The 27075-nt window shown below is 42.4% G+C and overlaps 2 protein-coding genes across 2 annotated transcripts; one reads left to right on the forward strand and one right to left on the reverse strand.

The window, feature by feature from the left end:
* Positions 1–1874: 1874 nt before the first annotated feature.
* nt5c2a (5'-nucleotidase, cytosolic IIa) lies at positions 1875–18414 on the reverse strand. The gene is made up of 17 exons (XM_083650486.1): positions 18291–18414; positions 15863–15936; positions 13899–14016; positions 13649–13744; positions 13304–13395; positions 12678–12735; positions 12400–12493; positions 12234–12287; positions 12034–12117; positions 11732–11773; positions 11321–11428; positions 11018–11084; positions 8747–8917; positions 7833–7884; positions 7133–7193; positions 5763–5939; positions 1875–5301 (listed from the first exon to the last, which is right to left on the reverse strand). The coding sequence occupies exons 1-17, from the start codon at positions 18392–18394 to the stop codon at positions 5071–5073; spliced, it is 1683 nt and encodes a 560-aa protein (XP_083506612.1). The 5' UTR covers positions 18395–18414; the 3' UTR covers positions 1875–5070.
* Positions 18415–22024: 3610 nt separating this feature from the next.
* On the forward strand, positions 22025–26713 carry inaa (internexin neuronal intermediate filament protein, alpha a; the record flags this gene model as incomplete). Its single annotated transcript, XM_083650482.1, has 5 exons — positions 22025–22321; positions 23294–23524; positions 23742–24269; positions 25578–25702; positions 26497–26713. 5 exons carry the CDS (start codon positions 22025–22027, stop codon positions 26711–26713), a joined length of 1398 nt encoding a protein of 465 aa, XP_083506608.1.
* Positions 26714–27075: the final 362 nt, after the last annotated feature.

Raw genomic sequence — 27075 nt, forward strand, 5'->3', positions numbered from 1 at the left:
CTGTACCACCAGGCCAGACTTCTTAAGGAAGGTTTTCCTCAGGGCTTTAAATCACTCTTTCCTCTGACTGTCACTATTCAAAACGCATTTCACGCATTATGTGCATTATTAATCAAAGTATAGTCTTTATGCATCTTAAAATATGTTTTGAAGGGATCTTTTAAGTTCAATAGTATTTGAATTATATTAATATGACGTGAGTTTCTATTCGCCTGGCACAGTTTTACTTTTATACTTGAGTACATTTCAGAGCCTGTACTTTTTACTTTTACTTGAGTAATTAAGTTGAAACAGTACTTCTACTTTTACCAGTCTTTTTTTACACAATTAACTGTACTTGTACTTAAGTAAAGAAAGTGTGTACTTTCCCCATCTCTGCTATAAGCCATTATAAGGGTTTCCAGTAGACTATTGAGATGATATGGTTTTAGAAAAATATTGCAGTTGTGTTCTGAAACAATATGTGCAATGTGTTGAAGTCAGACACGTGATGAGTAGTGGAGGGGGGCAAGAGTGTCGGCAGTTTGAAGGCCAAACAGCTGCTTAACCTAGAATGTGTCCCTGAGGCAGGCGCTGAGTCTTCTTGCTGCACGTGTTGAACATTATCATAAAAATTAGTTTGTCGGTATGGAAGTCATGGCTGAGTGTGAGGGTTAGGGTTAGACTGATATATGGGGCTGATATTGGCCTTGCAATCAGTGTTGGTCCACCACCTCTTATTGTGCAGTTGATCAATCACTTGCTGTCTATGAGAAGTGAACTGATTCTGATATTGTGATATGTTGATCAGATTCCATCCAACTATGAACATGTTACCCTGGCTCTCAGTGGAGAGATGTGAATATAAAATTGTGCCTCTACTATCACACTTAAGCCTAAAATGTCTAATTAAATGTAGTTAGAATCGGAAACTTGTATCGGTCGACCCTCAGTCCAGAGCACAGCTGTCTTGCCTCTAGGCCGCTGCACTGACTGCAAGACTATCGGAGAGTTTAAGGTCCCACTTGCCAGCTGGGCATTTGACTCTTTTTTTCTCTTGAACTTTGAGCCAAAACAATGTTCTGTTCCGCCAGGAAACAGTCCCATCTTATCAGGGACCCAAGGTCTCAGGGGATACAGGATCCAGAGACGTGGCTGCTCCACTGAAGTGCCTCCACCTTCTGCCTCGCTGCAACCTTTCAGAATGTACTGTAACACTGCGAGACAAAACACTGCTTTGTGCTAATCGTTAACCTAAGATAACCCGTTTGCTTCTACTGTTGAGCTTTCTTTACCTGCATATTCCTATTCAGGGTCATGGGGGGCTTTGCTGTTGACAGCATGCTGACCCAAAGTTCCATAATGATACTGTATCCTGGCCGTCATCAACAACATCACAGCTGCATTTCAGTTTCTGGATGATGTTGAGCTCCCTCTACTGGCTTCATGCTGCAAGAGTCTCAGTGAGCCAACCATGAAAGCTGTCATCAGCAAAAGGGCAATCCGCTTTATTATTTTACATCCAAATGGAAATTCCCAAGTCGTGCATTAATTAACAGCAGAGGATGCTCCAATCTGTCCAATAGTGACAGATGAATTCCACTATTCTATTATGAAAAATGCATTACTACATATTTTACTCAAGAACATTACATGCAAAACATTTCTTTAGGCAATAAGTGTGCAGGACTAACAACCTGTTAACATTATAATAGTCATGAATTGTAACACAGTTGTCCCTGATGGACTGGTAGATATTTAGTAGTTAGCACTAATCACAATCCTGTTTGAACTGCAGTACAATGTGCCTAAATACAGTATATCTACGGAAGACAGAATGTTGGAATTTTATTAGTCGCTCAAACTGTAAACTGATAAATCAGTTTGGTTATCAGTATCAGGAAAAAATTTTTTAATGACAAACTGACTTGGAGCGTCTCCACTTTTTAACATTTTTGAAACAAAGCCCACATTTAGAAAAAAAATCCTAAAAATGCAAAAAATGCTGGTAAAATGCAATTTTTGTTGGGAAAATAAAAACATGCAGAACATCCATTTGGTTCGGTTTCCTCGTAGGATTGGTGATCAAATTCTAACCGTTATTGAAATGTCTTTTACTAGACAGCCGCTGTCATGAAGACAAACAAAAAACAAAATCCACATGCAAAAAACATTCATGAAATCAATTGAGTATGAAAATGTAACAAAAAACAAACAAAACAAAACTGCTAACACACATTTGGTACGGTAAGGGTTATTATTGCTCCCATACTGAAGCAACGGGACGGGTGTCCCAGGGTGCCACGGGGCAGAAAAAAGTCAGTTCATTCGAGCACACAGCAAGACATTTGAACAAGCGTTGACCCACACTAGGGAGTAAAAAATAAATTGCTCAAGTGAAAATCGGCAACTTGCACGTGCCATGCTGAGTAATAGCAATGTCTTCGGGGCACAGAGAGCACGTGGGAACAGTATACAGTTGCAGTCCAAGGCTGAATCCTGGTTCTGCCCTACACTAACGGGATTCTGGGCCAAAATATTTGACTGATACTCTAAGGCCTACAAAATAACCCTTCAGCCAGCTTGCCATCGCCGGCTGCTCGGAGTCCTCTCTGAACTTCCCTACAGCTATGCAACAGTCTCTGAAGCTGGGGACAACTGTTGCAAAAAAAAAAAAAAAAAAAAAAAAAAATCTGAAGGAATGGAAGTCCCCCTCTTCACCTTCTTTTCAATTGTGGTTGACGGACTGTTATACAGATGCAGAGACATAGGTACGTGAGGACCAATTCACTTTAAAACATGTCACCTATCTGGGACCCGTTTCTAGCCTACCTCGATGAGGTTAGGGGTGACAGGTGACTCACCTGGCTGGTCTCTCATTGAGCCCTTGTGTGGGATCCCATGCACAATATTGCTAACAAGCACATAAGCACCGTATGCACGTCCTTTCAAGTCAGGGCGGCAAGAAACAAATAGAAATAGAATATTATATATATATAATTTAGTAAAGTTATACAGGCCTTCTCAAAGAAAAAAAGGTCTTAGATACAAATATTCAACAATAGCATACCAATGAATATGAATATCAGAAATGACTTCAGTGCATACCAAGGCAGGCCATCATCAACGATACAAATCAACAGCATATTCAATTTCTCTTTACAGTAACAGTACACCTAGAAATGGTGCCATCATCTCGAGTCAAAAAACTAAAACCGTAGACTAAGTAGCACAAACAGCATGTTGGGTTTCATCTGTCCAACTTCATAAAAATAACATCTCAAAAATATACTCCTCTAGAATAATCTTTACATTCATTGTTTACAAGTCTAAGCGAGTGGATCAGAATAAGGCAACATTCCACGCATCTGTGAAAAGTATACGCTGCGAAGAGAGATTAGGAAGCTAGCCTATGTAACAGCAAGGAATTTAAGCCTCTAACTTTGGCCTAAGCCTCTTCTATTTTATTTAGCTCTATCTAATCTAATAATAATCTAATAATCCTATTTAGCTCTATGATACTGAGATATTGGGAATGATACAACAGGGAGAGAGGGCTGGTTGTGGGTGGATGAGAAGTGGGAGTTCCTCTGAGCTGGTAACCGGATGCTGGCATAAAGCTGTTAAGCCTAACCATGTGCAATACGATATATACCACTGGCACATTCCTGCTGACTGTACTTCACATACAGTCAATGTCTCGTCATAGACGCTGGGGTAGCTGGCTGGAGGCGTGGTCAGGGTGGGGGTAAATCCTCCCGTTCTCCCCATTCACCATAGTTGCTAGTTGCTAGCCCAGCCCAGGCAGACAGGATTGGTGATTCAACCACCACAGTAAACGCACATCTGAAAAGACGTCTATGTACGTACCTGCGCTAGAATCCCCAATCCTGTAGTGTAGAGCCACAGCACCATCCTTTGGTGAATCAGCCCATTGAGATATATGTGGGGTTTTTTTTTACCCCACTCGCGCGCCAGCCATAGTAACATTTTGTGGACGTTCCCACACAGAGCAACTGTATCTAAGTATTGTCTATTACATACACTAATAACTACTCTCTATTCCTCTTACACTGTTATGTATTATGTTGCTGTATTGCATTCTGGTCTATTGAGGCTAGTGTCGATGGAGAAATTGCTCTCTCTTCTCTTCTACGATGGATTTCTCCCTGTATGACTGTTCCATGTCTCTTGGTGCAAAATGGCGGCTCTAGAAAAAAGCCCTTGCTCTTTGATTTGAGTGGATCTTTCCTTTAGTTTTCCCTGGATTCAGCAGTTAGCTTCAGTGTGCATAATGCAACGTGTGAGGTATGGTACAAGTGCAAGCAGCAGGGCAGTGAAAAGTCTTTTTTTTACAGTACAAAAGAATAAATGTACAACTGCTAAACTTATAGACGCAACAACGAAAGAAGATCATTTCTCTTGAAACGTAATCTACTGTAGCTAGTTAAAAATAAATATTTGCATTTCTGTATATTATATATACAGAGGATCCATCAACGAACAGTGTAGCCTCTATGTACGCAAGCTAGCTCTTCCCACTTAGTTTCTCTACAGTTCCCTTTCTGAACACTACACTATAACTAGACATTTATTTAACCTGTTTGTAATTCTCTCTTACTTCTCTTAATGGATGCAATTGCCAGGGCTGTAGTCAAGACTACCTAAGTCGAGTCAAGTCAAGGTTACCTCCAAGACGGTCCAGTCAAGGGTCCAAAGGGAGACCCACTCAAGACTGGACCAGAGCAAATTCAAGACCAAAATAGGCAATAAACACTATACATGTTTTTCCAAATGTAAAAAGAATAATCAAGTCTTTTAGGGATCAACAGGCACTCTTCACCCTTCACCTTCAACTAATCAATGCATAGAAGTTGTTTGTAGTGCTGGGGAAAACAAGCCAAACATAATAAAATGACCCACTTTTGTTATACTTTTAGACGGGGTTGAGAAAAGGTCAAGTCCACATCCAGGAGTGGGTGAGAGCAAGTCCAAGACATCAAAAGAGTAGTAGTAGTCCTGCAGCCCTGGCAATGACTATTTCCTCTGTTCCTCTCCATCTACTTCCCTTCTTGACTCCATGGACTTCATCTACTCCTCCTCCTCTTCGTCGTCGTCCTCGTCGTGGCAGTGGGTGATCTCCTGGGGGGTCTGGGGGAAGAGGTGCGGTGGCTGGATCTCGCTGATGGAGCGGGTCAGCTGGTGGCGCTTGAACTCGAACTCCTTGAGGTCGCCGTCGTAGCGGTTCCGCGTGGCCAGCGGCGACTCGGTGTCGTTGATGTTGTTGACGTGCATGTGCTCCACCGTCGACTCGTGGGGCATCTGGGAGGGGCGGGACAATACCAGACTTTTTCTTTGAGCAGCAACATCGTCCCCATAATATATCAGCAATATATATACTGTATATCGGTCTAAGGCTAAGCCAACACGGAAATGCCAAAAACTGCAGTTCCTCGAATGGCCACTTGAGGGTGGCTGCAAAAGCGAGTCATTCCCATTCATCCCCATGTTAAAAATGGGGATGTTTCAAATGTCTCAAATCTAAAAGATATACTCCTCTAGAATAATCTTTACATTCAAACTTTACAAGTCTAAGCGAGTGGATCAGAATAAGGCAGTAACATCCCAAGGACTCGAACTCCTTGAGGTCGCCGTCGTACATACATAATAAAATAAACATATAAACATATAACATATAAACAAATAACATAATACAAAATGGCCAATGTGAAATGTGAAAAAGGTCAATAATTGACCTTTTGTCTGCAGCTGTTGACCCTCACCTGTACGTGTGCGGCTCTGAAGAGGTAGCTGAAGGGGTAGTAGAGCAGGTTGATGAAGGAGGCGGCGTACAGGTCGGCGTAGCGCATCACCTGGGAGGCAAACAGCGTCTGCCTGGACCCGCTGCGGAACAGACTTCCCATCATCCCGTAACACATGTCCATGTCATGGGTCACTTTCTGAGGAGACACAGGTTTCACAGTCAGGGAAGTCTCGCTGGCCAGACTGTCTCCGTTTCGCGCAGGAGAGTCTGGCTGCTCTTACTCTCACTCTGGTCTAGTGGGGAAAAAGGCTGTTATCTTTACAACCACCCACCAAAGGTACCAAGCAGACCTGCTTTATTGCACAATCCAAATCTTTGACAAACATTTTCAGCGTGTATCAAAGCTAGCTAGCATTGTTGTTTCACAGCGGCGGAGGCATTTAAGATCGACACGCAGGGAGCGGAAGGGAAATCCCTTTCCAGTCTGACCAAAATAGTCGGAGCCGGTTGGAGCCAATGGCAGAGCTTAGACCCGCAGCCTGCTTCCAGGCAGTCCGACTACAGGCAGGTTAAACCAATTTGTGGGGCTGATGTTCGTCTTTTATTCCAAATCTGATCTGGTCCAGTCAGTGTGGTTTACCTCTGATATGATGCAGTTTCATTATATATTTATTGTAGAACTGATCAATATACTACACTGGCTGTCTAGTGGAAGCCTAGAAGTAAGCTCTTATGAATATGTTGTTATTATTAGTAGTAGCATTATTATTAGCAGTAGTAGTAATTGTACTAGTACTGTAGCAGTAGTGTTTCCATAATTACTAGTCCATAGCCGTATGATGCGCGCACCACAACTCAGTGCAGCCTTGCCAAAAAATAAAAATCTGCTTCGTCACTCCCTGCCTGTGCCAATGCTCAATGCTCATGTATGTAGAGTTTCAGATTGATCGGCCAACCCGGCTGCGGAGATAAATGGATTCAGACAGACAGATGGACAGTTTCCTTCATTCTATAGTTAAGATATAGTAAGATAAGATAAGTAAGATGATGCTGGCTTTCAATGGAATTTAGTGTCCCATGATGGTCTAAAAATGTTGTTTCAGAAGCTTTTCCACCCTGACAAGAATACAACTCCAGGGGGGAAACTGAATACTTTTTTGGCATAGAAACTTAAGAATTAAAATATTTAATTATGCATAAAATATTGGCTATCAGCAGCTTCAATAAAAAAAATGGTATGGTGTATATAGTCCCGTATTGGCCTTCGAAAACCATATCAGTTTTTGCTGATTCCTTTCTTTTGGGGAGAAACAAAATTAGTCCGTTTGTGTGTGTTCCTGAACTTGAATTTTTAGACCTTTGGAGCAAAGAAATTTAACGAAACTGTACCTTGATCCTTCTCTGCAGTGAGCTGATATCTGGCCTCTCGTTGCTGCTGCTGTCCAGATGCCTGAAGACAAAGAATATGTATTGGAGTCTGGCTGAGTTCAGTTCTATGTGGCTTTACTCATCAAGTAGAGGTTAGATACGAATGGAAAGGAATATTTCTTTCACTCTATTAGGTATTCATTTAAACAACCTTTTTGTCTGCCATTTTTTTCTGTACTCATTTTTGTGTGGAGCAACTATACTCTTTTAGAAAACTAGGGTGGAAACTCTGGAGATGATGCGCCAAATCCCTGATGACATCAGAACAATTGCTCGAGTGACATCACTGATGACATCACAATTGCTCAAGTGACATCACTGATGACATCACAATTGCTCAAGTGACATCACAATCGTGACTGACACCGCCACAGACACCACACTTAGCCAATTTTAACTAAAGAGAAGAATTTAACCCACCACAAATTAAAAAGGTCAAAGGTGGATTGGCATCTCAACTTTTTAGGAAGATTATGCAGACATAGATTATGCATACATACAACTGCCTTAAATGAAATCATGAAGAAATATCAACTCCCTGTGCAATACATGAGTGTGTGTCAAAAAGGACTTTAAACACCAACCAAACAGAATCAATGATAAACAGTGTTTCTATCTCTGGTTAAAGTTTGACTTGCTCTGTGTCAGCTGGGGAACTCACTTGTAGAGCTCTGCCAGGAAGCACTCCAGAGACTGAAGTTCCTCAAATATGGCTGGAAAACAAAAACACTGGCATCATTCCATGATGTTTTTCTGTCATTCAAGTGTAATCAGTTCGTAATATGACTGGATTTTGTGTTTAAAACACAGTTGATTCTGCTACAGATGGATCACATTATTAGATTATGGTTACAACCAAGGGAGGCAACCTCCGTGGCAGAAAAATTAAGCCTTAAACCTGCATTCTTTCTAATGGCCAGCAGGGGGTGACCCCACTGGCTTCAAAAAGAAGTCCCGATTGTGTAGAAGTCAATGGGAAAATTGCTCTATTTCTCACTTAATGTAGACTTTCCTAATGACTTTATGGTCTCAATGGCTAGTTTGAAGTCTTCTTCAATACAGCATGATGTCTGTGGTAAAGCCCTGGTCTAGCGCTATAGCTCTGTGGTAAAGCCCTGGTCTAGCGCTATAGCTCTGTGGTAAAGCCCTGGTCTAGCGCTTTAGCTGCTTCTGGCTGCAAAAACAAAACAAGATGGCGACGGTTAAAATGCCAAACTTGAGGCTTCCAAACGGGAGTCCACAAACCAATGAATGGGTGACATCACAGTGGCTATGTCCATATTTTTACAGCTTTTGAAAAATTAACCACTGGAAATGGAGACAGAAGACCAGAGTCCACTCTCTAATTTTCTTGCAGTGCCAGTGCCATCACTAGAAACATTTGACACAGATTCTGCAGTCACACTTTGTTGTCACTGAACATTTATTCATTATTACATTGTGACTGTATCGAATTGTAATGTGAGCTACACGTATCATCCCATCCCTAATGTACGTGTGTGTGTGTTGTTGTTGGGGTGTGTGGTGTTGCTTGTGTGTGTGTGTGTGTGTGTCCGTGTGTGTGTCCGGCCTCACAGCTCTTGTCGGTCCAGACATGAAGCTCTTGGGCCAGCTCGGGTATGACCAGGAAGGTCCTCCAGCCCTGACGCTTCTTGGATTTGAGAATGTCGCCGAAAATGTGGTCCCCAATGTAGACGATGTCCTTGCCCTTGGCCCCCAGCAAGTCACACACGATGTCAGAGGACCCTGGGAGAAGACATAGGGCATTTTTACTGTCCCAAAGCAAAATGAACATGATAGGGTTGTTTATCAAAACCAATGACACAACGATAACTTGGCCAAGTGCTGATATTACTGTACTTTGGCATTAACAGCTGTTTTGGGTGATTGGATTGTAATCGGATTAGGGCTTAACCACATAAAAAATACTGGTGTAAATAATGCACCCAAGAAGCAATGAAGATAAGATTGTAATAAGATTGTGATCCGATTGCAGCTTAAATGAAAGGAGCTGCATAAAACAGCCTTCTCCTCAGCTGCTGTCAAGATAGCTTCTGCCTCCATTTTGAAAAGAAAACATGCATTATAACAACGCAACTTGACAACGACAGATGGCGACAAATGACCTGCACCCACAGTTCTTGCAAAATGTCCACATTGGAGGAGGAAGTGGTGTAGGTGGTTGTGTGGATTTTGCACAAGAACGTGCAATCAGTTGTCACTGTGGACTTGATGCGGACAATGGCCAAATGTAGTTCCGCTAATTCATATTCAGATACAGTCCCAATGCGAGACGTGTGTTAATGGCAGGTAGGGGGAGATAAGTCTGATGTTGTTGCAATTCCTAAAGGTGATCACTTAAGGTCTCTTTATACAGAAGAAGAAGTGAGTTGTTAAGATGAGCAGTGATAGCCACCATGACTGAGCAAAGAAAAGAGAAACTCAAACTGCATCAACAGAAAATCCAAGGATACTGGACACTCCGGAGTACTGGACACTCGAGAGGACTGGACACACTGTTTGCTTGACAGGCGATCTCAATTTAAGTAGGTGAGGCTCCAGTCATTCCCAGTGTACGACGGCTTGTCATAATTTCCCATCACCTCATATGAACTTGAAGGTGTCTCATTACAGGCAGCTGACCCTAATGCTGTCGACGGTTCAGTTTTACGAGTTCTTTTATGAGTCAGCAGCGCATCATTCATTTCTGATTTGCAGGATGTTGTCACCAACGGAGATTTTGTCATTCCAGAGTTGGTTCTTTCACCCTTAATCATCTACTAACTAACTGCTTGAGCTCTTCAGGATGATTTTGTTCTGTAGCCTAGGAGGAACATGTGGAACAGTGTACGCCTACAAACAACAGTGGTCTGGTGTTCCATTTCAAGTTGTATGACGGGCAGGCGTGAAGTCATGTAATATTACCGCAGTTCTCCAAATGACAGGCTTCCCACTGTGGCCCTGATGTAAATTCCCATGACACGTCAACGACTTCCGATAGCACAGTCAGAGAACATCCATGATCTAAAATGTCCTTAGTTAATGTTGTTTTTTCTGAATATCTTAACAGTTGAACACAGTGTGAATAGAATACACCTCTCAAAACTCCATGATATTCGAGGAATTCAGTCAAGGGTGTGCAATCCCTGGCAATGTATAATCAGTGTTGGGCAAGTTACTTTCAAAATGTAATATACTACATATTACTAGTTACTTTCATTTGAAAGTAATACGTTACTTTACAATATTACTGTCTGTGTAGAGTAACTCATTACTTATTACATTATTACTTATTACTTTTGCATTACTTTCACCAAAATAACAGCAGTAGCAGAATGACATCGCCGGCCCAGAACCATCCCAAAAATTATTTCAACCGGACTTCAAGTCGCAGTGTAAATAATCCAAAATTTTAAATGTTATTCTTTTCCTTTGTTATTGTCATCTATAGTGGTTATTTACATAACAACACACAGAGTGATTAGGAAATGATTGTATCTTTTTTAAATATGTGCTTTGATGAAAACATTTTTTTAACTCAATTTGTAACTTGAGTTACTTGACAAAGCAACTGGTATAATTTTACTGAAATCCTATAAGTAATAAGTTATATTACTGAGTTACTGCTAAAAGTAATATATTACATGTAATATGTAACTTTTGTAATGAGTTACCCCCAACACTGTGTATAATGCTGACACACCAGCGATACTGGCTGACTCTACCATTGCAAAAGAATATGTTAGTTGGTTAAAATAATTCAGATGGTTCTTTGCTTGATTGCTTCAATTCTAATTCTCCCTCCCAGTCAGAAAAGCTGTGCGAAAACAAATGTTCTTTATTTACCTCCAGAGTACACGATACCATGATGTAGGGGTCCAGTATATGTGCCGATCTTCAGCCGACCTGTGGTCTGAGAACCATAAAACCATACAGCAGTGTCAAGACTGTCAGGAGTCACACACTCATATTATACTATATTTCATTTATCTTTACAGAATTAACGAGGGAATCGGCAAGACTGAGAGACATATCCGCCAAACTAGAACTATAATATATTTAAAAAGTATATTTTAAATGATATTACAGTTAGCATATCAGTCACATATAACGACCACATGATATTTTTTGTCCAATGCCTACACTCACAGTGTCGACCTGCCGCAGCACTGTTCCCTCTCCGAAGAAAACAGGTTTGCGGGCGTCCACCAGAATCAGGTCAAAGTAGGACTTCCACGGCCTGTGCGGTGTACCTGCCTGCAACACACATACACACACAGCAGCATTAGGTTTTAAGCCTGCTTTGTCTCTGCGTTGTCTTCTTGTCTTCATCATGTAGAGTATGTATCATCAAAGCTGAATGCGAATTAAAATATCAACTATTTCACTTTGTTTGGTGAGATGACCTCTTTTGTTTTCATTACATATATTCCTTTTAATTGGATTTTTCTGTACTTGCCTAAAAATAAATGAACTACTGGTAAATATGCCTCATTAAGAAGCTGTAAAACATTCTGGAAGAGAAACTATGATTTGTTAACATATTCTGATTACCGGTACCTTTGGGCCGTGAGGAAAGTCAAACAGGTAGGTCATAATTTTCTAGAAAGAAATTGGAGCAAAGGACACAGATTAGGTGTTGGACAAGGTAATTTTAATTCCACCTCAATAATCAGTTATTAACTGACAGTAACAATTGTCAGCAGTTGTCAACTTCTAAAACACCTCTCTCACTTATGACATTCTACAGAACCTATAAAAAAATGCTGAGTGCTGCTCTTCTCTATGTAACAGATAATTTGTCTAAATCTAAGCTGAATCTAGTGTTACTTTTTACTATGAGTTTATTCCACCCAGCTCACCTCTGTGTATTTGTAATCACTGTTGGTGGCCAGGAAGACTTTGGCAACTTCGTTCATACGGCTGAGGAGAAGAGGAAGCTTTGGCTTGGTGGAGGAAAGACAGACAGATTTCAAAACCTCACCAATGCAGAAAAAACAATCATCGGTCATCAGCAAAAGAAATGTAAATCTGGGCTAAAATTGATTTTCTTTTTACTTACATCTTTTACCACATACTTCTCCAGGTTTTCCACAGTCTTCTCCTTTAAGGATCCCTGTGAAAACAAAACGGGGGACGGATCGGGGACAGAAGTGAGGACTCATGAATGAAGCGCTGGCTGTGGGAGAAGGCATAAAGCTGGTTCGGAAGGAGCAAGGTCACTCAACCTTAAAATGAATCCAGTCCACGGCGTCACGGACGTCCTGGAACATGCTCTTGTAGGACATGAAGAGGTCGCCGTTCTTGAAGCCGGTCTCACAACTACAGAGGAAGTAAAAAAAATAAAAACGTAAATAACACCTTCCCTTCTGACGGGAATGATACATCCCCTCAGTAACTTATGGGAGTAATAAAGTAACACATATATGCCAGACAATTATCAGCATGTTGACTGCATACGAGGTCAACTTGAAGAAATTAACGTACAGTATGCTGAATATAGTACCTTGAGTATGCAGAGCAGTTGCTGAAGAAATCAACCAGGCAAGCAAAGAGGTAGGTTTCTGAAGAAGAAACATAAAAGGAGCAGAATCAGTAAGGCTAAACTAGTAATATGTTAAAACCTCTCTATGCCAAAGACTTGAACATAAACATGCACCAAATACAGGAAATAAACAAATGTGTAGAATGTGATGTGAGGAAATACAACAAGAAACAACTAAAGTACTAAAGCTGAAATCCGGGATTTCCAAGTGTATTCTTCCCATCTGGCAGCGAAATGTATTTGAAATGATGTTTAGACTACAACCACAAACTTTTAATTTAATCTCTGCTACAACAAAACGCAGGTAGTGTCGCTCATGTGTCGTAAAAATGGCTTCCCCTGACTGTAATGTAATTTGGCTTCAGGTTGGGCAATTTCTTTTTTCAATGTAAGCTCTCTGGGTAGGCTAGTATGCTAACTAGCTAGCAGCACTCAGCTACCCAGCGAAGCTAACTTGTGTTGGCTGAAGTTAGTTTAACATCAAACCAGGCAAAGATCTGTGCAATACTGATCATGTTTTCATACATATTCACAGTTCATTGCTTAGGAAAATCATAAAAGTGTGTAGTAGAGTAGCTTTTTTTTACCAGGTAGGTTGAAGAGTGTGTTGAGGATGTAGAAGCGGTCTGTATCTCCACGCTGGATGAACTTGTTGGGGTACATCTCCCTGGTCTCAGGCCTGTGCAGTGAGTATGGATGCATACAAGAGGTACACAAGGGACGATGGTCAAACTAGGGACACTGGACTATTTTCAGCTTCAACTAACTTCAAAACACTGTTGACTGCATGCCAGCATTCTTCTTCATTGCAACTCATTGGTAGTTCAAACTAACAAGACCCACTTATACTCGTGGTTTTAAGGAGCAATGCTTTGGGGGCTTCCTATAGATAATTAGTGTAGTAGTGATCAATTGTGCAGTAAACATCTCACCCTCTCATGAAGTTGAAGCCATGCGCACAGACCAGGATGTTCCCATAGGAGTCCACCTTGAGCAGGTTGCCGTACATTGCGTCAAACACCAGGCCTCTGGGGACGAAGATGGGGAGACGAGTGTCAGAGAGAGAGATCATCTGTAGGCTCTGCCTACCGCTAGTGGGCTCTGTGAAATACTGCCAGTAATACATTTGCGATACTTAATTCATACGCTGGGGGCTAACTGTCCTGTCTTATGTAGACTGACCTGGTGGGGAAGGTTGGGTCGTAAACAAAGTTGAGCAGTTCCTGTGGATATCCAATGGCCACCAGGCGCTCCACGGTCAGGTCAAAGCCCAATGACTCGTACTCAGGAGATTTATACACTGGAACAGACGGAGAGACACGTTCATGTATTCATTGTCAAATTAAATGTATATTTGTCAAATTACTGTGAACAAATGAGACCATAGTGGAGAAGATTGGTAGCCTTTATCTCACAACAGTTGTATTGTTAGTGTTTTTCAACATTTCCCATACATCCCACTGCCTTCTCATTTCCCCCTCGATTCATATAACACATAGAACAACATTTCAGACCAGTTTGCCAAAAATAAAGCATAAAAGTAGAACAAACCAACAAAGAAAATTGTGCATCGGGCAAGAATATTCTTAAAACCTCTTCAACTATAACTAAGGAGGGCCTTGACTTTAGAGAATTCAATTTAAGCCATTTGAAGACTTTTTAAGGACCTACAGATAGAGATGAAAACGTATGAAAATTTCATATCACGATTATAGTGACCAAAGTTATCAGTATTATTGCGGTATTGTTCAAATTAAATATGTTCAAAAAGTACTGATGCACTCACTGAAAGCATTTCACCAAGGCTGTGTGCCTGCGTCTGGGAGGCTGGTGCTAACTTTGGTTGATGATGGACAGTATTCATTACAGTGTCATTCAAAACGCTGTAATCACGGTAACATGGTAATCACGGTAACACAGTTTTATTAATTAAAATTTCTAACGGTAATAGTCAGCAAAGTTATGCACACAGTTATGCACACTTTCAACTGCTAGGTCTCCATTGTTTAGATCTGTGCTTTCATAATAACAACGTTTAATAGGAATTGCGTGCTGTATCCCAAAGACTGGAAGCAAAATCGGGACATAAAAACAAGGGGTTGTGCCCCAACCCCCTACTGTCCTGGCCTTTCACCCGGGTGTGTAGAGTTAAGGCCTAAACATGGTCGTCCGTCCGCCTCGAATTGGAGCCGTCTCGCGGCGCCAGCGAGCCCTACATGCTCGGACGCCACTACGCCCTCCCCCCTCCCACCCTCCCTCCTCCTGTGGAAGCTCCGTGTGAAAATGGCGGAGATTGTGTGCCAGGCAGTCTGAATGAAATTGAATGTAATGTACCAAATTCTATGTATTAAATTCTAAAAAAACGCCCCTAAACATTTTGGAAGGCTAAGCCACACAACTAGTTCGTTATAATCTAACTTCATGCTTTGAAAGGCGACTTTACAACGTAGAGCCAAGGCAACGGCCAATCACAACTCTCCTGCAGCTGACGTCACGCACGTATCGTCGCCGTGAAGTCACATTTTCGAGCAGCCCCCGTCAGCTGACGGTGCCCCCTCCCCGTAGGACGGCGCTCCACCCGCCGTCATACGGGGAGGGCGGGGCGAGGCTCTGACGGACGACCATGTTTAGGCCTTTACGCTCTGTCTGCTTGCAGGCTGGCCAGATCCCTATAAACAGCTGGATGGGAGCAGCTAGGCTTACCATACGGCTCTGGTAATGAGGGCAGTAGGGGGGCTACTAGGGACAGAGTGGTTGAAGGTGTAAATGTGTGTGACGGCAAGGAGGAGTGCAATAGATTGAAAGGGCGATGTGTCATCACTCAGAGAAAATAGGGTCAGGACACTTAAGTGCAGACTGTGTAATCTGTAGCTACTAGTGACACAGGTCTTTGAAGGCCAGTACCAATACTGATATTCTTTTTACTGATTTTAACCCATTGCCATTTATGCCAATATTCAATATCTTGTGACCAATTCCATGCCAGAAAAATCAACAAGTATTCAGTATTGCCCCCAGCAGTGTATTGTTGTCGGGGTAGGAAAGCCTCTGAAATAGCATTTAGACTAGCACGGGACGTGGAGGCAAATCCTGACTAGATATGGGTTTGGGCTTATACAAACTGTCAAAGACTGTACATTACATACCTGCAAGAGTGTAATCCATATCAAAACCAAAACACTTGATCTTCTCCATGGCCAAGCTTCTGTTGACAAAAACTCTGGGGAAGGGAACAATAATGGGTGGTCGGTTAATGCATGACAGCAGGGAATCAAAGTGAAATGCTGCAAAGGAAACACTGCAAATGATATGATAGCATGGTAGTTTTTATTAATGTACCATTGCATTTACTTATTTTTTACCCATATTGATTCGAACAGCTGACAATATAGTATACTACTGTAATATCATTCTGTCTAATAGTGTGACAAAGACAAGAGGATCAAGACTAAAGTTATGAAAGAAAACGTTGTAAAGCAGCGTTACAGCAGTTTGGTTTAGCAACACATGGTAAGCTGCTTTTTACAGAACTACAAGACAAAAATAAACCAATAAACCAATAAATACATTTTCAAAAACCACAAAAGCAACAATCATGCAGTTCTACTGGTTATATTGACTGATCAGAGCATCTGAACTGAAAACTTCTCAGCCTCTGTCAATGGCCAAGCCTCTCTACAGTCTCCCTCTTCATATGGTTATGTTAATATTTTACATTTTAGGTTAGTCTTTTTTTTACAGACTAGTGGGACTTAGTGGGATTCAAGTTTCACAATTGTCCAACAGTTCCCCTAAAAAAAAGCGTGTTACCATTGTGAGTTTTCCTCACTAAACCATCACTGTCCACAAACAAATTAAGCAGCGAACATTTTGAATGTCTCAAGGCATCTCTTTAACAAAACCAATATGTTCCATATTCATTGTAACAGAGTGTATCAAATGTGTGTATGAGTGCTCTTAAAACATCTCAACTGCATGTTTGAGCAAGTCTATATGGAAAGCAGCAGTCTCACATATAAGCCTACCAAACATGTGGAACACCTTGGAGCATAATACAGGGTGACTACAGGTGTCTGCAAATCTAAGACTTTTTAAGACCTTTTTAATGTTATTGTAGTTTAAAATAAGATTTTAAGACCGATTTCATCAAAAAAGAGAAAAGAAAAAAGTAATTTAATGAGAAACCATTTTTAAGAGCCCTGAACTTGTATTGAAGACTCAAAGGCAACGTTTAATTTAGGTAATTCAACTCAAAAGATGTAATACTTTTTAAGGACCTACAGACACGCTGTATTAGCAGACTTGATTGCCCAGTCGATGCCACTACACCGTCATCGCAAACTTCACAAGTTCTAGATTTTCACATCAGACCTTTGCTGACCTCAATATATCAAATTGACAGAAACTGATATTGTCTGGGTGGACCATCTTAAAATGCATTCTGGAACGACTATATAAAGGTTCGCTGAAGAAAGCAAATTCACAATGGCTCCTCACTAGTTCCATTACAACACTGTCTCCTCTGACACAGTTATAGATTATACAATCTAAACGTATAATCTGTGACTCTGCTCGGACCAAACACTGGCCTGAAGTTTCTATTCAGATGGTGTGTGGATGACATCGCACGGGCAGCAATGGATTGGGATTATTGAGAGGAGAGGTGAAAAATAATGATGCGGGAAGAGGGAAGGGAATGGAACAAAAAAACAGGGGGGGGGGGGGGGGGGGGTAACACGATGACCACCAACTGCTATTTCCACAGGGATCGACCCAACTCACACTTAGTGTCAGTATGAATGGAGTTCCATGAGAGTTGGATGAAGAATCAATTCACATCATGGACATCAAAACGGAGGGGTAATTTAGTCAGTAGTCGCAGTTTCTCAACAACAAAAGGACGGCGTACCTCATTGCAGGATGGTTTTGAGCCAGATCCCTTGGAAAGCTTTGCAATAGAGAATACATGTGCGATGATGACTGTGTTACCACTGAACTCGAGACCTATGTTCTTGTCTGTTCTTTCCAATGAAATCACACCAGATAGCTTGTCAGCGAACGGCCTGTATATTCTATTACCTGCAGAATAGTCTGCCTACCATAAAACAGTAATAACAGCCTGAATATGACACCCTTTTACCCAATATGTGCACAGTTGATGTCATTAGTTTGCAATGAACTGCATCTATTATCTGTTACCTATATACAGTAAACTCAAGTCAACATCACAAGAAGCAACACAGATTTGACATGTAAACACAGATGATTGAAGGGAATACAGTTATGATTCCACCTGGTATTTCAATGTGATTTTTGAGATCAGATTATCGTGGTTGTATTCCTCTAAATATGTCTCTGAAATATGTTTTCCCTCTATACATACATCTAATCTCTATACCTTACTTGTATGCATTCAGCAAAATAAAAAAAATACAAATGTTGATCTTGGTGTAACCAGATGATGAAAGTCATTTTGAAAAGACAAGTGTGTAACCGTATCATTTGTGTCAGGTACACTCGAGCAACTGGGTCCATGTGGACCTGCTGTTTTCTGGCTGGCGGTCCAATGCATACCTGTGGTGAGCTTCACGTCGATATTTCTTCATCGCCACGCCGTCCATGTTGTTGGCTGGGAGGTCAGCGTAGTTCTGTAAGCGGTCGCTCCACGAAGTAGTCATCTTGAACTGTTAAATGTTTCTGTGAATTAAAACAGACTGAGGTTTAACTGAGGTTAAAAGCAATCTGAGCACTGTCTGAAACACATTCAGATCACACAATTAATTTGTTTAAAAGTACTTTTGTCAGGATGCATTTGCTATAAAAGTAGTTGCAGGAAGCAGACATTGGACTGCAGATTTCAAAATCAGTTTTTTGCATGTGTTAGATGTGACACGATGATGCAATAACATTATCCTGACTTCTGTAGATTGCAATTTTCCTCCTTTCAAATCTGGCAAACGTCAATACAAGTCCAATAACGCAGAAACAGCCGTGTAGATAATCCATCCTGTGTCACCTAATTCCAGAAGGTAACTTTATGGACTTAGAGTAACACCAAACTTCAATGATAAAAGTAAAAAGCACTCTTCAATTCGGCATACATATGATCCACCAATCAGCAATAACTAGAATTGGGAGATTTTATTAAAATTAAGTAGTGCTTGGTGGAGTAAACCGAATTTATCAACGGAATGATAAAATAAATGAGATAGTTTTTTAGGCCACATCAAATTGAAAGATTTTTGAATAGCTAGTTTGGGGAACGAATGTATGTATGTTGGTCTGAGGAAGATAGTAAATGTGTGTGCCTATTACAGCTGCCGGGTGACTGCTGCTAGCAAGCTAAAAGTTACTGTCTGGTTTACTGATGTGATGGGTTTACTCCATTATTACTCAGCTAGCTAGTAATAACATTGGCATCTAACCCGACAGCTGTCAGTAGTGCTCGCAAGCGGCTAGAGCCAGTGGCAGTGCTCTGTCAGACAGCTGTAGCGTTAGCCAGCTAGCAAGACTAGCAGCCAAGTAAGCTAACACATAACTTTATGAAACGTCTGGTAATAACAGTCATTAATGCTAGCAGTAAGCAGTGGCCAGCTCTCTGTTAGTATACGATGGTTTACGATACTCGTTTTGTTTAAAAGAAGGGCATGCTGTCAGTAGGACGAGGACAAGGACACCGCACTCACCCTCTTTATCTTAGTTGTTGGTGGTGGTGATTTACTTCACAGAGCATGCGCAGAAGCATTAGTAGCCGCTGCCGGTCTGGTGCTGCCTTCGCGCACTATCTGGAAAATAGTCGTAAATACGTTTCGATTATGCTCCGAGTCCTAAAGGTTAGCCGTGTCAAGACCATTATAGGGGTCAAGACCGTCAAGACGCTGCATCAATTTGCCTCCAAAGCGAATTTGCTAAATTTAATCTGGGGACAAAGTGGGGCAATGACTGACATGTTTTCTAAAAACAAACCAAAACGTAAATGTCATGCCTGATGCCCTTTCCCTCTTCATTCTGTCACCGCAGCACAGACGGTAATGGGTCGCATACTTTCTAAAATAAAAACATAAACATAAAAACATAAATGACTATTTATTCATTTAGAATCAATTTGGGTCGTGACTCGTGACAAAGCATTTGCATCGTGATTTGAACGGCTGACAAGTCGACGAGGAGCCCATGAAGGCAGCAGAAAGGATAGAATCGAGGTCAACAATTAGCCAGTGTCCTCGCTGCTTTATTTTGTGACCTTTTCCCTGCAAACAGCCTGCCTGTATACCCGCACCCCCCCCCCCCCATTTTACTTTATTGTACAAGTTCATATAGGCTAGTAGGCTACAGGTATCAACAAATACACATAACATACATAAACAATAAAGCAGGCATAAAAAACTACAAATTACTTTGTATGTTAGTCACAATGCCAGAAATAATGGCTTTTTTGTTTTTAACATTAGGTAAATTAGTGCTATATAAGGAAATCTATAGCGAATGCAAAGATATGTAATATGTCAAAACAAAAGTCAACAGTAAGATATTTTTATTCAATTACTGAATATGCTACACAATGAAATCATTGTGGAAGACTGGATTGATGTTACTGGAGCACCATCATTTAGTCTCACTAGTTCTGATACCTGTTGGAGCACACAATCACTAATTGGCCATTTAGTCAGGCCTTGCTCACAGAGTTGGCATGCGGTCTCTCCTCTCTCTCCCCAGAGGGCTTTCATAGTCCACTTCCCCAGCTGATTCCAGGTGTGCCCCATCAGTATACACGAATGGAGCTGACCATGGTGCAGATTCTGTGTTCAAACAGAGACACATGTATACAGAGATAGATTTAATTCTTCTTCTTCATTCTTAATAGGGCTCATGTCTGTGTAAATGTACTGGGTGAGATAATTCCTCCTTACCAATGCAGTTTCACTTGATTCAAGAAATCTTCTAGAAACAAGTGATAATACCTCGAAGGCAGAATGAAAATGACAATCAAGTAAAAGCTCGAAGGTCGTGGGTTCGATTCCCACCTGGACCGATGTGAACACTGAAGGAATGCGTGCCCGTCCGCATGTCCTCGAGTGCCCACCGCCCGGGTGGGGTCGGCAAAATGGCCTTTCTGTGTGGAGTTTGCATGTTCTCCCCGTGCCTCCCGGGGGTCTCCTTCATATAGGAACCCCCTTCACAAAAACATGCAACATCCTGGTTGCTTATATGGTTCCTCCTCTGATCGTTAAGGGCGCCTGTTCAGAGGGAGGGGAACTGGTTGGAATAGCGTGAACCTCCCACGTGCTATGTCCTACCGGTGAAGCTCCCTCGGGCAGGTGAAAAGAAGCGGCTGACTTGACTGCCCATGTCTCGGAGGATGCATGGAATCAGTCTCGGCTCTCCCCAGATCGGCAGAGGATGGAGTAGCAACCAGGATTGAGTAATCAAATGAGCACTAAACGGGGGATAAAATGGGATAAAAAATCGGGAAAAAAAACATTAAAAAAAAAAAAAAAAAAAAAAAAAAAAAAAAAAAATGACAATCAAGTAAAAGCTATAAACTGGAGACCGTCTTGCGATGGGATCACACTCACACCCGTCATGACTTAAAACAAATGTGGGCCAGGGGCGTAAAGTGTGTGTGTGCGTGTGTGTGTGTGTGTGTGTGTGTGTGAGTGTGTGTGTGTGTGTGTGTGTGTGTGTGAGTGTGTGCGTGCGTGCGTGCGTGTGTGTGTCTGTGTATGGTGTCCACAAACACCTGGCTAGGCGGCTACTCACATTTTGCAAAGGAATTTCCAGTGGCCTTGAAGCCACAGTTGTCCGTCACAACGGGCTGTTTGTGTTCTTAAATATTCTGCAGTTTTCAATACAGATGGTTTGTGTCTCATCCGACCTTGTAACTTCTATCAACTGAAAAACTATCTGGGTTACAGTCAATGGTTGAAATCTGGGGTTAGGCAACGGTCAGTGGCCCCCTAGTGGTTGGAGTTAGGCACCAGTAGCCACTTGGTTGGGATTAGGGTTTGGTTATGGGTCAAGGTTAGTGAAGGAAGCTCCATGTCCACGGCCAGCTCCACAGAATATTTAGGAACACAAAAAGCCCGTTGTGATGGACAACAACCCTTTAAGGCAAGTACTGGTTATTTGTGAATGCTACATGTATGGAAAAATAGGGTGAATATGAAGGGAGCTGTCAGTGGATTTAGCCCCTGCATGTCTGAGACTACGCATTGAGAATCGAGCTTAGTCTCTGTTGAGGATCTAAGCCCCCGCAAAGCTCTTACATCCTCCTCGGTCTGTTCTTATCTCTGGGACTCACAGCAGCAATGAGCTACGGAGGAGACCACTACTCCTTGTCATCCTACCGGAAGATTTTCGGGGATTCTCCCAGGTCTTCGGCCTCCTTGCCCCGCATGAACAGCGGCTCGTCTCGGGCCCCGCCGGGGCTCAGGTCGCTGGCCGCATCCCGCTGCAGCACGTCCTCTCTGGGGCTCTACAGACGTTCTGGCCCATCCTCTGCCTCCTTCTCACCGGTGCTGGCCGACTGCCTCGACCTGACCCAGGCCTCCGTGGTCAACAGTGAATTCAAAGTGATCCGGACCAATGAGAAAGAGCAAATGCAGGTAGAGCCGGTGTGGATTTTGCATTGTGTAGGGGAGATGGGAATACAAATGAGATACTTTTTAGAATCTTGGACGGTTTACACTGACTTCAAGACGGTTGAAATTATTTTTCAGGAGGGTTTCGGGGCAGCGATGTCATTCTTGGTGAAAGTAATGCGAAAGTAGTGTAATAAGTAACGAGTTACTCTACACAGACAGTAATATTGTAAAGTAACTTATTACTTTCAAATGAAAGTAACTAGTATTAATTAATTACATTTTGAAAGTAACTTGCCCAACACTGTAAATAGGCTACACACTTATTTCAAACAATAATGATAAATATAATTCATATTGCTGGGCATTCTTGGGGAAAGAATGTTGCTGTTAACAGGAAGCTGTACCTCACTGTGGCACGGTGACTCAGTGGTTAGCGCTGCTGCCTCACACAGCAAGAAGGTTCCAGGTTCGAACCCCGGTCCGTCTCAGGTCCTTTCTGTGTGAAGTGTGCATGTTCTCCCCGGGTTTGTGTGAGTTTCCTCTGGGTGCTCCGGTTTCCTCCCACCATCAAAGACATGTATGTTAGGGTTAATAGTCCAAAACAATCCTAACAACATCTAGGCGTGTGGACCCCAGGAAGAATAGCTGCTGCAATGCTGTAGCTAATGTTGATACTAATAAACTTAAACTGCATGGGTATGTTGTACTTTTTTGTTGTTGTTCTTGAGAGTTTGAAGGTTTTCGATTCATAATTTCCTGTGTGATCTCAATTAACGGGGATGGGACTCTCTTCTCCGTTGCAGGCCGCACTTTGTAGGCTTGCCTAGTGCAGCTTTAGTTTAAATATAACCTAATTTAAATTGATTTTGGAAGACTGATTAATACGATTGGTGTAATTACAAGTAAATGTGACTCTGTCTGTCACACAGGGTCTTAATGACCGCTTCTGTCTGTCACACAGGGTCTTAATGACCGCTTCTGTCTGTCACACAGGGTCTTAATGACCGCTTCGCCATGTTCATTGACAAAGTGCGACACCTGGAGCAGCAGAACAAAACGCTGGAGGCGGAGCTGGCGACGCTGAGGCAGAAGCAGGCGGAGCCGTCCCGCATGGCTGACCTCTACAGGCAGGAGATGCAGGACCTAAGGGCGCAGCTGGACGAGCTGAGTGGCCAGAGGAACCGCATCCTCATCGAGCGGGACAACATGGAGGAGGAGCTGCAGGTAAATGTGCAACCCAATCGCCAGAATAAAATGTTGGCACTTTATGTGCATACAGTATATCGGCATCGGCAATCGGCCAAAAGAGTTGGAAAAATTTGGCATATCGGATATCGGGGGAAAAAATATCGTACATCGCTACATCAGTCTAATGAATACCATACCTCTCAAGTTTCTCATTATCTCCCTCTCATCTCCTCTCATCTCTGTCATCTTTCAGAAGCTTAGTGTGAAGTACAATGAGGAGGTACGGGCGCGGGAGGAGGCTGAGCAGACCCTGAAGGCGTTCAGAAAGGACGTGGACGACGCCGCGGTTGTTCGCCTGGACCTAGAACGCCGCGTCGAGTCGCTGATGGACGAAATCTCCTTCCTGAGGAAAGTGCACACCGAGGAGGTCCAGGAGCTGAGCAGCATGATGGAGGCGGCGCACGTGTCCGTGGAGATCGAGCTCTCCAAACCGGACCTCACCTCGGCTCTGAAGGAGATCCGCAACCAGTATGAGTCCATCGCCTCCAAAAACCTGCAGTCGGCGGAGGAGTGGTACAAAAGCAAATTCGTCAGCCTCAACGAGCAGGCCGCCAGGAGCAATGAGGCCATGCGGGCCAGCAGGGAGGAGATCAGTGAGTTCAGGAGGCAGCTGCAGTCCAAGACCATCGAGTCGGAGACCCTGAGGAGCACCAATGAGTCTCTGGAGCGGCAGATCAGAGAAATTGAGGACATGCACAATGCTGAAACCACAGCCATGCAGGCAAGCTGAGTGCAATAATATTAATATAAAATAATTTCACCAGTGAGTATGTTGAGACAGGAATAAAATATCGGAATATATTAGGCTATCCTATGTTTTTTTAATTGGATTTTATATAGCGCCTTTTCTTAGACACTCAAAGCGCTTCACATACAGCGGCCAACCCCCCCGACTTTCCTCTGATGATAGCGCGGAAGTGAAGTGAAAAGCTGTAGTTCCTCGAATGGCCACTTGGGGGTCGGGGGCAGTAGGCATTCCCCCCATGTTAAAATGTCCAACTTTATAACAGGATTAAACATCTTTCCAGTCGGGGGCAAAACACGGTTTGGGTCTATATAGCTAATTTCACCTTTTCATAACAACTGTAGGGGGGTAATTTTTTATATAACTCTCCCGTTTGAAGTAAAATAGATGATAGAAAAGGGGGTGATTGACAGATCGCCATGGTGTGTGTGTCCATCCATGGTGCTGCACTGTTGGCACAGTCTATGTGTAGGTCAATGCTGTCAGTCTACTCGCTGTGAACTAATAGGATTGGAAGCGAGCAGTTGTCAGGTTCAAGTTGATGGTGAATGATGTCACAGCTTGAGCAAAGCTGTTAGCTAATAGTCTAGTGCAGGCATTCCTCAACATGTTCATATCAAGAACTCCCTGACAGTGCGTCCTGGTGGCTCACCTGGTAGCACGCGTACAACGGCGTCTCAGTCCCTCGTGCGGCCGACGCGGGTTCGAATCCGACCCGAGGTCCTTTGCCGCAAGGTTTCAACTGAAGACATGACACGATGCCGGTGTGTGGTAGTTGGTTTCACAAGCCTCAAATTAGGAGACTGACCTAAGCAGTTCCTGAATAACTGGCCCTGCGTGTAACCTCTAACCCTCCTGCTAAACCGGATATTGGAAGGCCATCTGCTTTCACTGGCTTTCTTAGGATGGTAAACTTAAGCTCCAAGAGCTATTGTATATTCCCTTACGAAAAGTAATCATTATACATTTTATAAGCAGGGTGAGAAGATCTACAAGTATTCACAGGGAACTTTAAAATATCATGCACTATTATAGGTCAAAGAAGTATGTCACAGAAACTCAGATAATACCACAGTGGATTTAAAAACAATACCATAAAGCATAATTAACTGTATACATTAAGTACTGAGTACCACAGACAACATGAATATGATGGTAATATAATGCTATGAGAAAACAAAGAACATAAAGTACCATAAGGTCACTATAACCTCACTATTGAATGTTACTGTTTAATGTTCTTTCTGGTCTGTCTGCCTGCCTCTCTTACTCACAATGTTACAGGACACTATTGGCCACCTGGATAATGAGCTGAGGCACCTAAAGGGTGAGATGGCCCAGCATCTGAGAGAGTACCAGGACCTGCTCAATGTCAAGATGGCACTGGACATAGAGATCGCTGCCTACAGGTACTGGCTTGGCTGGATACAAAAAATGTAAATATATGAGTCCATACACCATGGTATACTGTAAGTGTAAATGCCCAAATTGGTAAATGCTGGTCAGTTGTCACATAATAACATAATAATAAGGTTTCTAAATCATTTTCAAAGCATAACACTTACTAACACTTGTCTGGTGCCTATATTAAAGTCACAATAGATACAGTTGGTCTGTGTGGGAACACCCATACAATTTTTACTATGGCTGGCACGCAAGACTAGGCGGTGGGGGGAAACCCCCCATATATCTCAATGGGCTGACTCACCAAAGGATGGCACTGTGGCTCTACACTACAGGATTGGGGATTCTAGAGCAGGTACCTAGACATCTGTTCAAATGTGCGTTCACTGTGGGGGTTGAATCCCCGATCCTGTCTGCCTGGACTGGGCTAGCAGCTGAATGCTAACTATGCTGAATGGGGAGAACAGGAGGATTTCCCCCATTGACCACGCGTCTGACACCGCCTGAATGTATGAAATGAATAATTACCATTACCATTAGCCATGCTAGCTAATTTCCATATATATTTAACAATACATCCCCCCAAATGTTTTTGTTTCTTGTGTTTTTATATTAAATAAATTATATAAAGACTCCAACCAATAAGAACCATAAAAAATCCCACCCCTCTGCACTTGCCATCAACTGATATCCAAAGTGGTTTATCCTTTTGAATACATACAATTACAGAAGCAAGATTCTCCAAAAATGCTGTGTCATTTGTGACTTTAATGCTGGACGTGTTTCTTTTGATCCTAAGGAAACTGTTGGAAGGGGAGGAGACTCACTTCAGCACAGGGATGTCGTTTGGTCCTGCCAGCTCGAGCATGAGCTACAGCTACCAGCCCCGAGCCTCAGCCCTGCCCCCGGCTGCCTCCTCCAAGAGCGGCCGCAAGGCCAAAGCGGCCGCTCGCAAGGAGGTCACTGAGGAGAAAGTGGACAAGAGTGATGAGGCGGACATCAACTCCAACAACTAAAGAGAGAATGTAACAGAAAGACAGAGAGCACATATGAGAGAAGATAGAGTACATAGTAATAGACATATTATTACACTCAGGTCTATTAAACGTTTTGTTTCTGCCAAAAAATAATTTAATATATTATATTAATAAAAAGTATTACATTTTCCCCACCAAATCTATTGTTAATATAATGGGAAAAACCTCTAAATCAACATTTAGACCATCATGGGACACTCGCCATTGAAAGCGATACTCATGAAATTCTAAGTGGGATAGCAGCTTCCCAAGACAGGCATAGGCAATCTGATTTTTAATTAAAGGCAAAACTCGGCCCGATATATCGGTTTAACCTTATACAGTATATTGAAACAAAAACT

The sequence above is a fragment of the Poromitra crassiceps genome (genome assembly GCF_964638095.1).
Source record: "Poromitra crassiceps genome assembly, chromosome: 14".
In the NCBI taxonomy this organism is placed as follows: domain Eukaryota; kingdom Metazoa; phylum Chordata; class Actinopteri; order Beryciformes; family Melamphaidae; genus Poromitra; species Poromitra crassiceps.

What these genes read in the sequence shown, in the direction of transcription:
- nt5c2a (XM_083650486.1), bottom strand. Translation starts at nt 18,394, where the DNA reads ATGACTACTTCGTGGAGCGACCGCTTACAGAACTACGCTGACCTCCCA. An exon ending in TGTCTGGACCGACAAGAGCT is followed by an intron (nt 7,885 to 8,746) that starts GTGAGGCCGGAC and finishes TTTGTTTTCCAG; the next exon opens with CCATATTTGAGGAACTTCAG. An exon ending in TCAGAGCCGCACACGTACAG is followed by an intron (nt 5,302 to 5,762) that starts GTGAGGGTCAAC and finishes CGCCCCTCCCAG; the next exon opens with ATGCCCCACGAGTCGACGGT.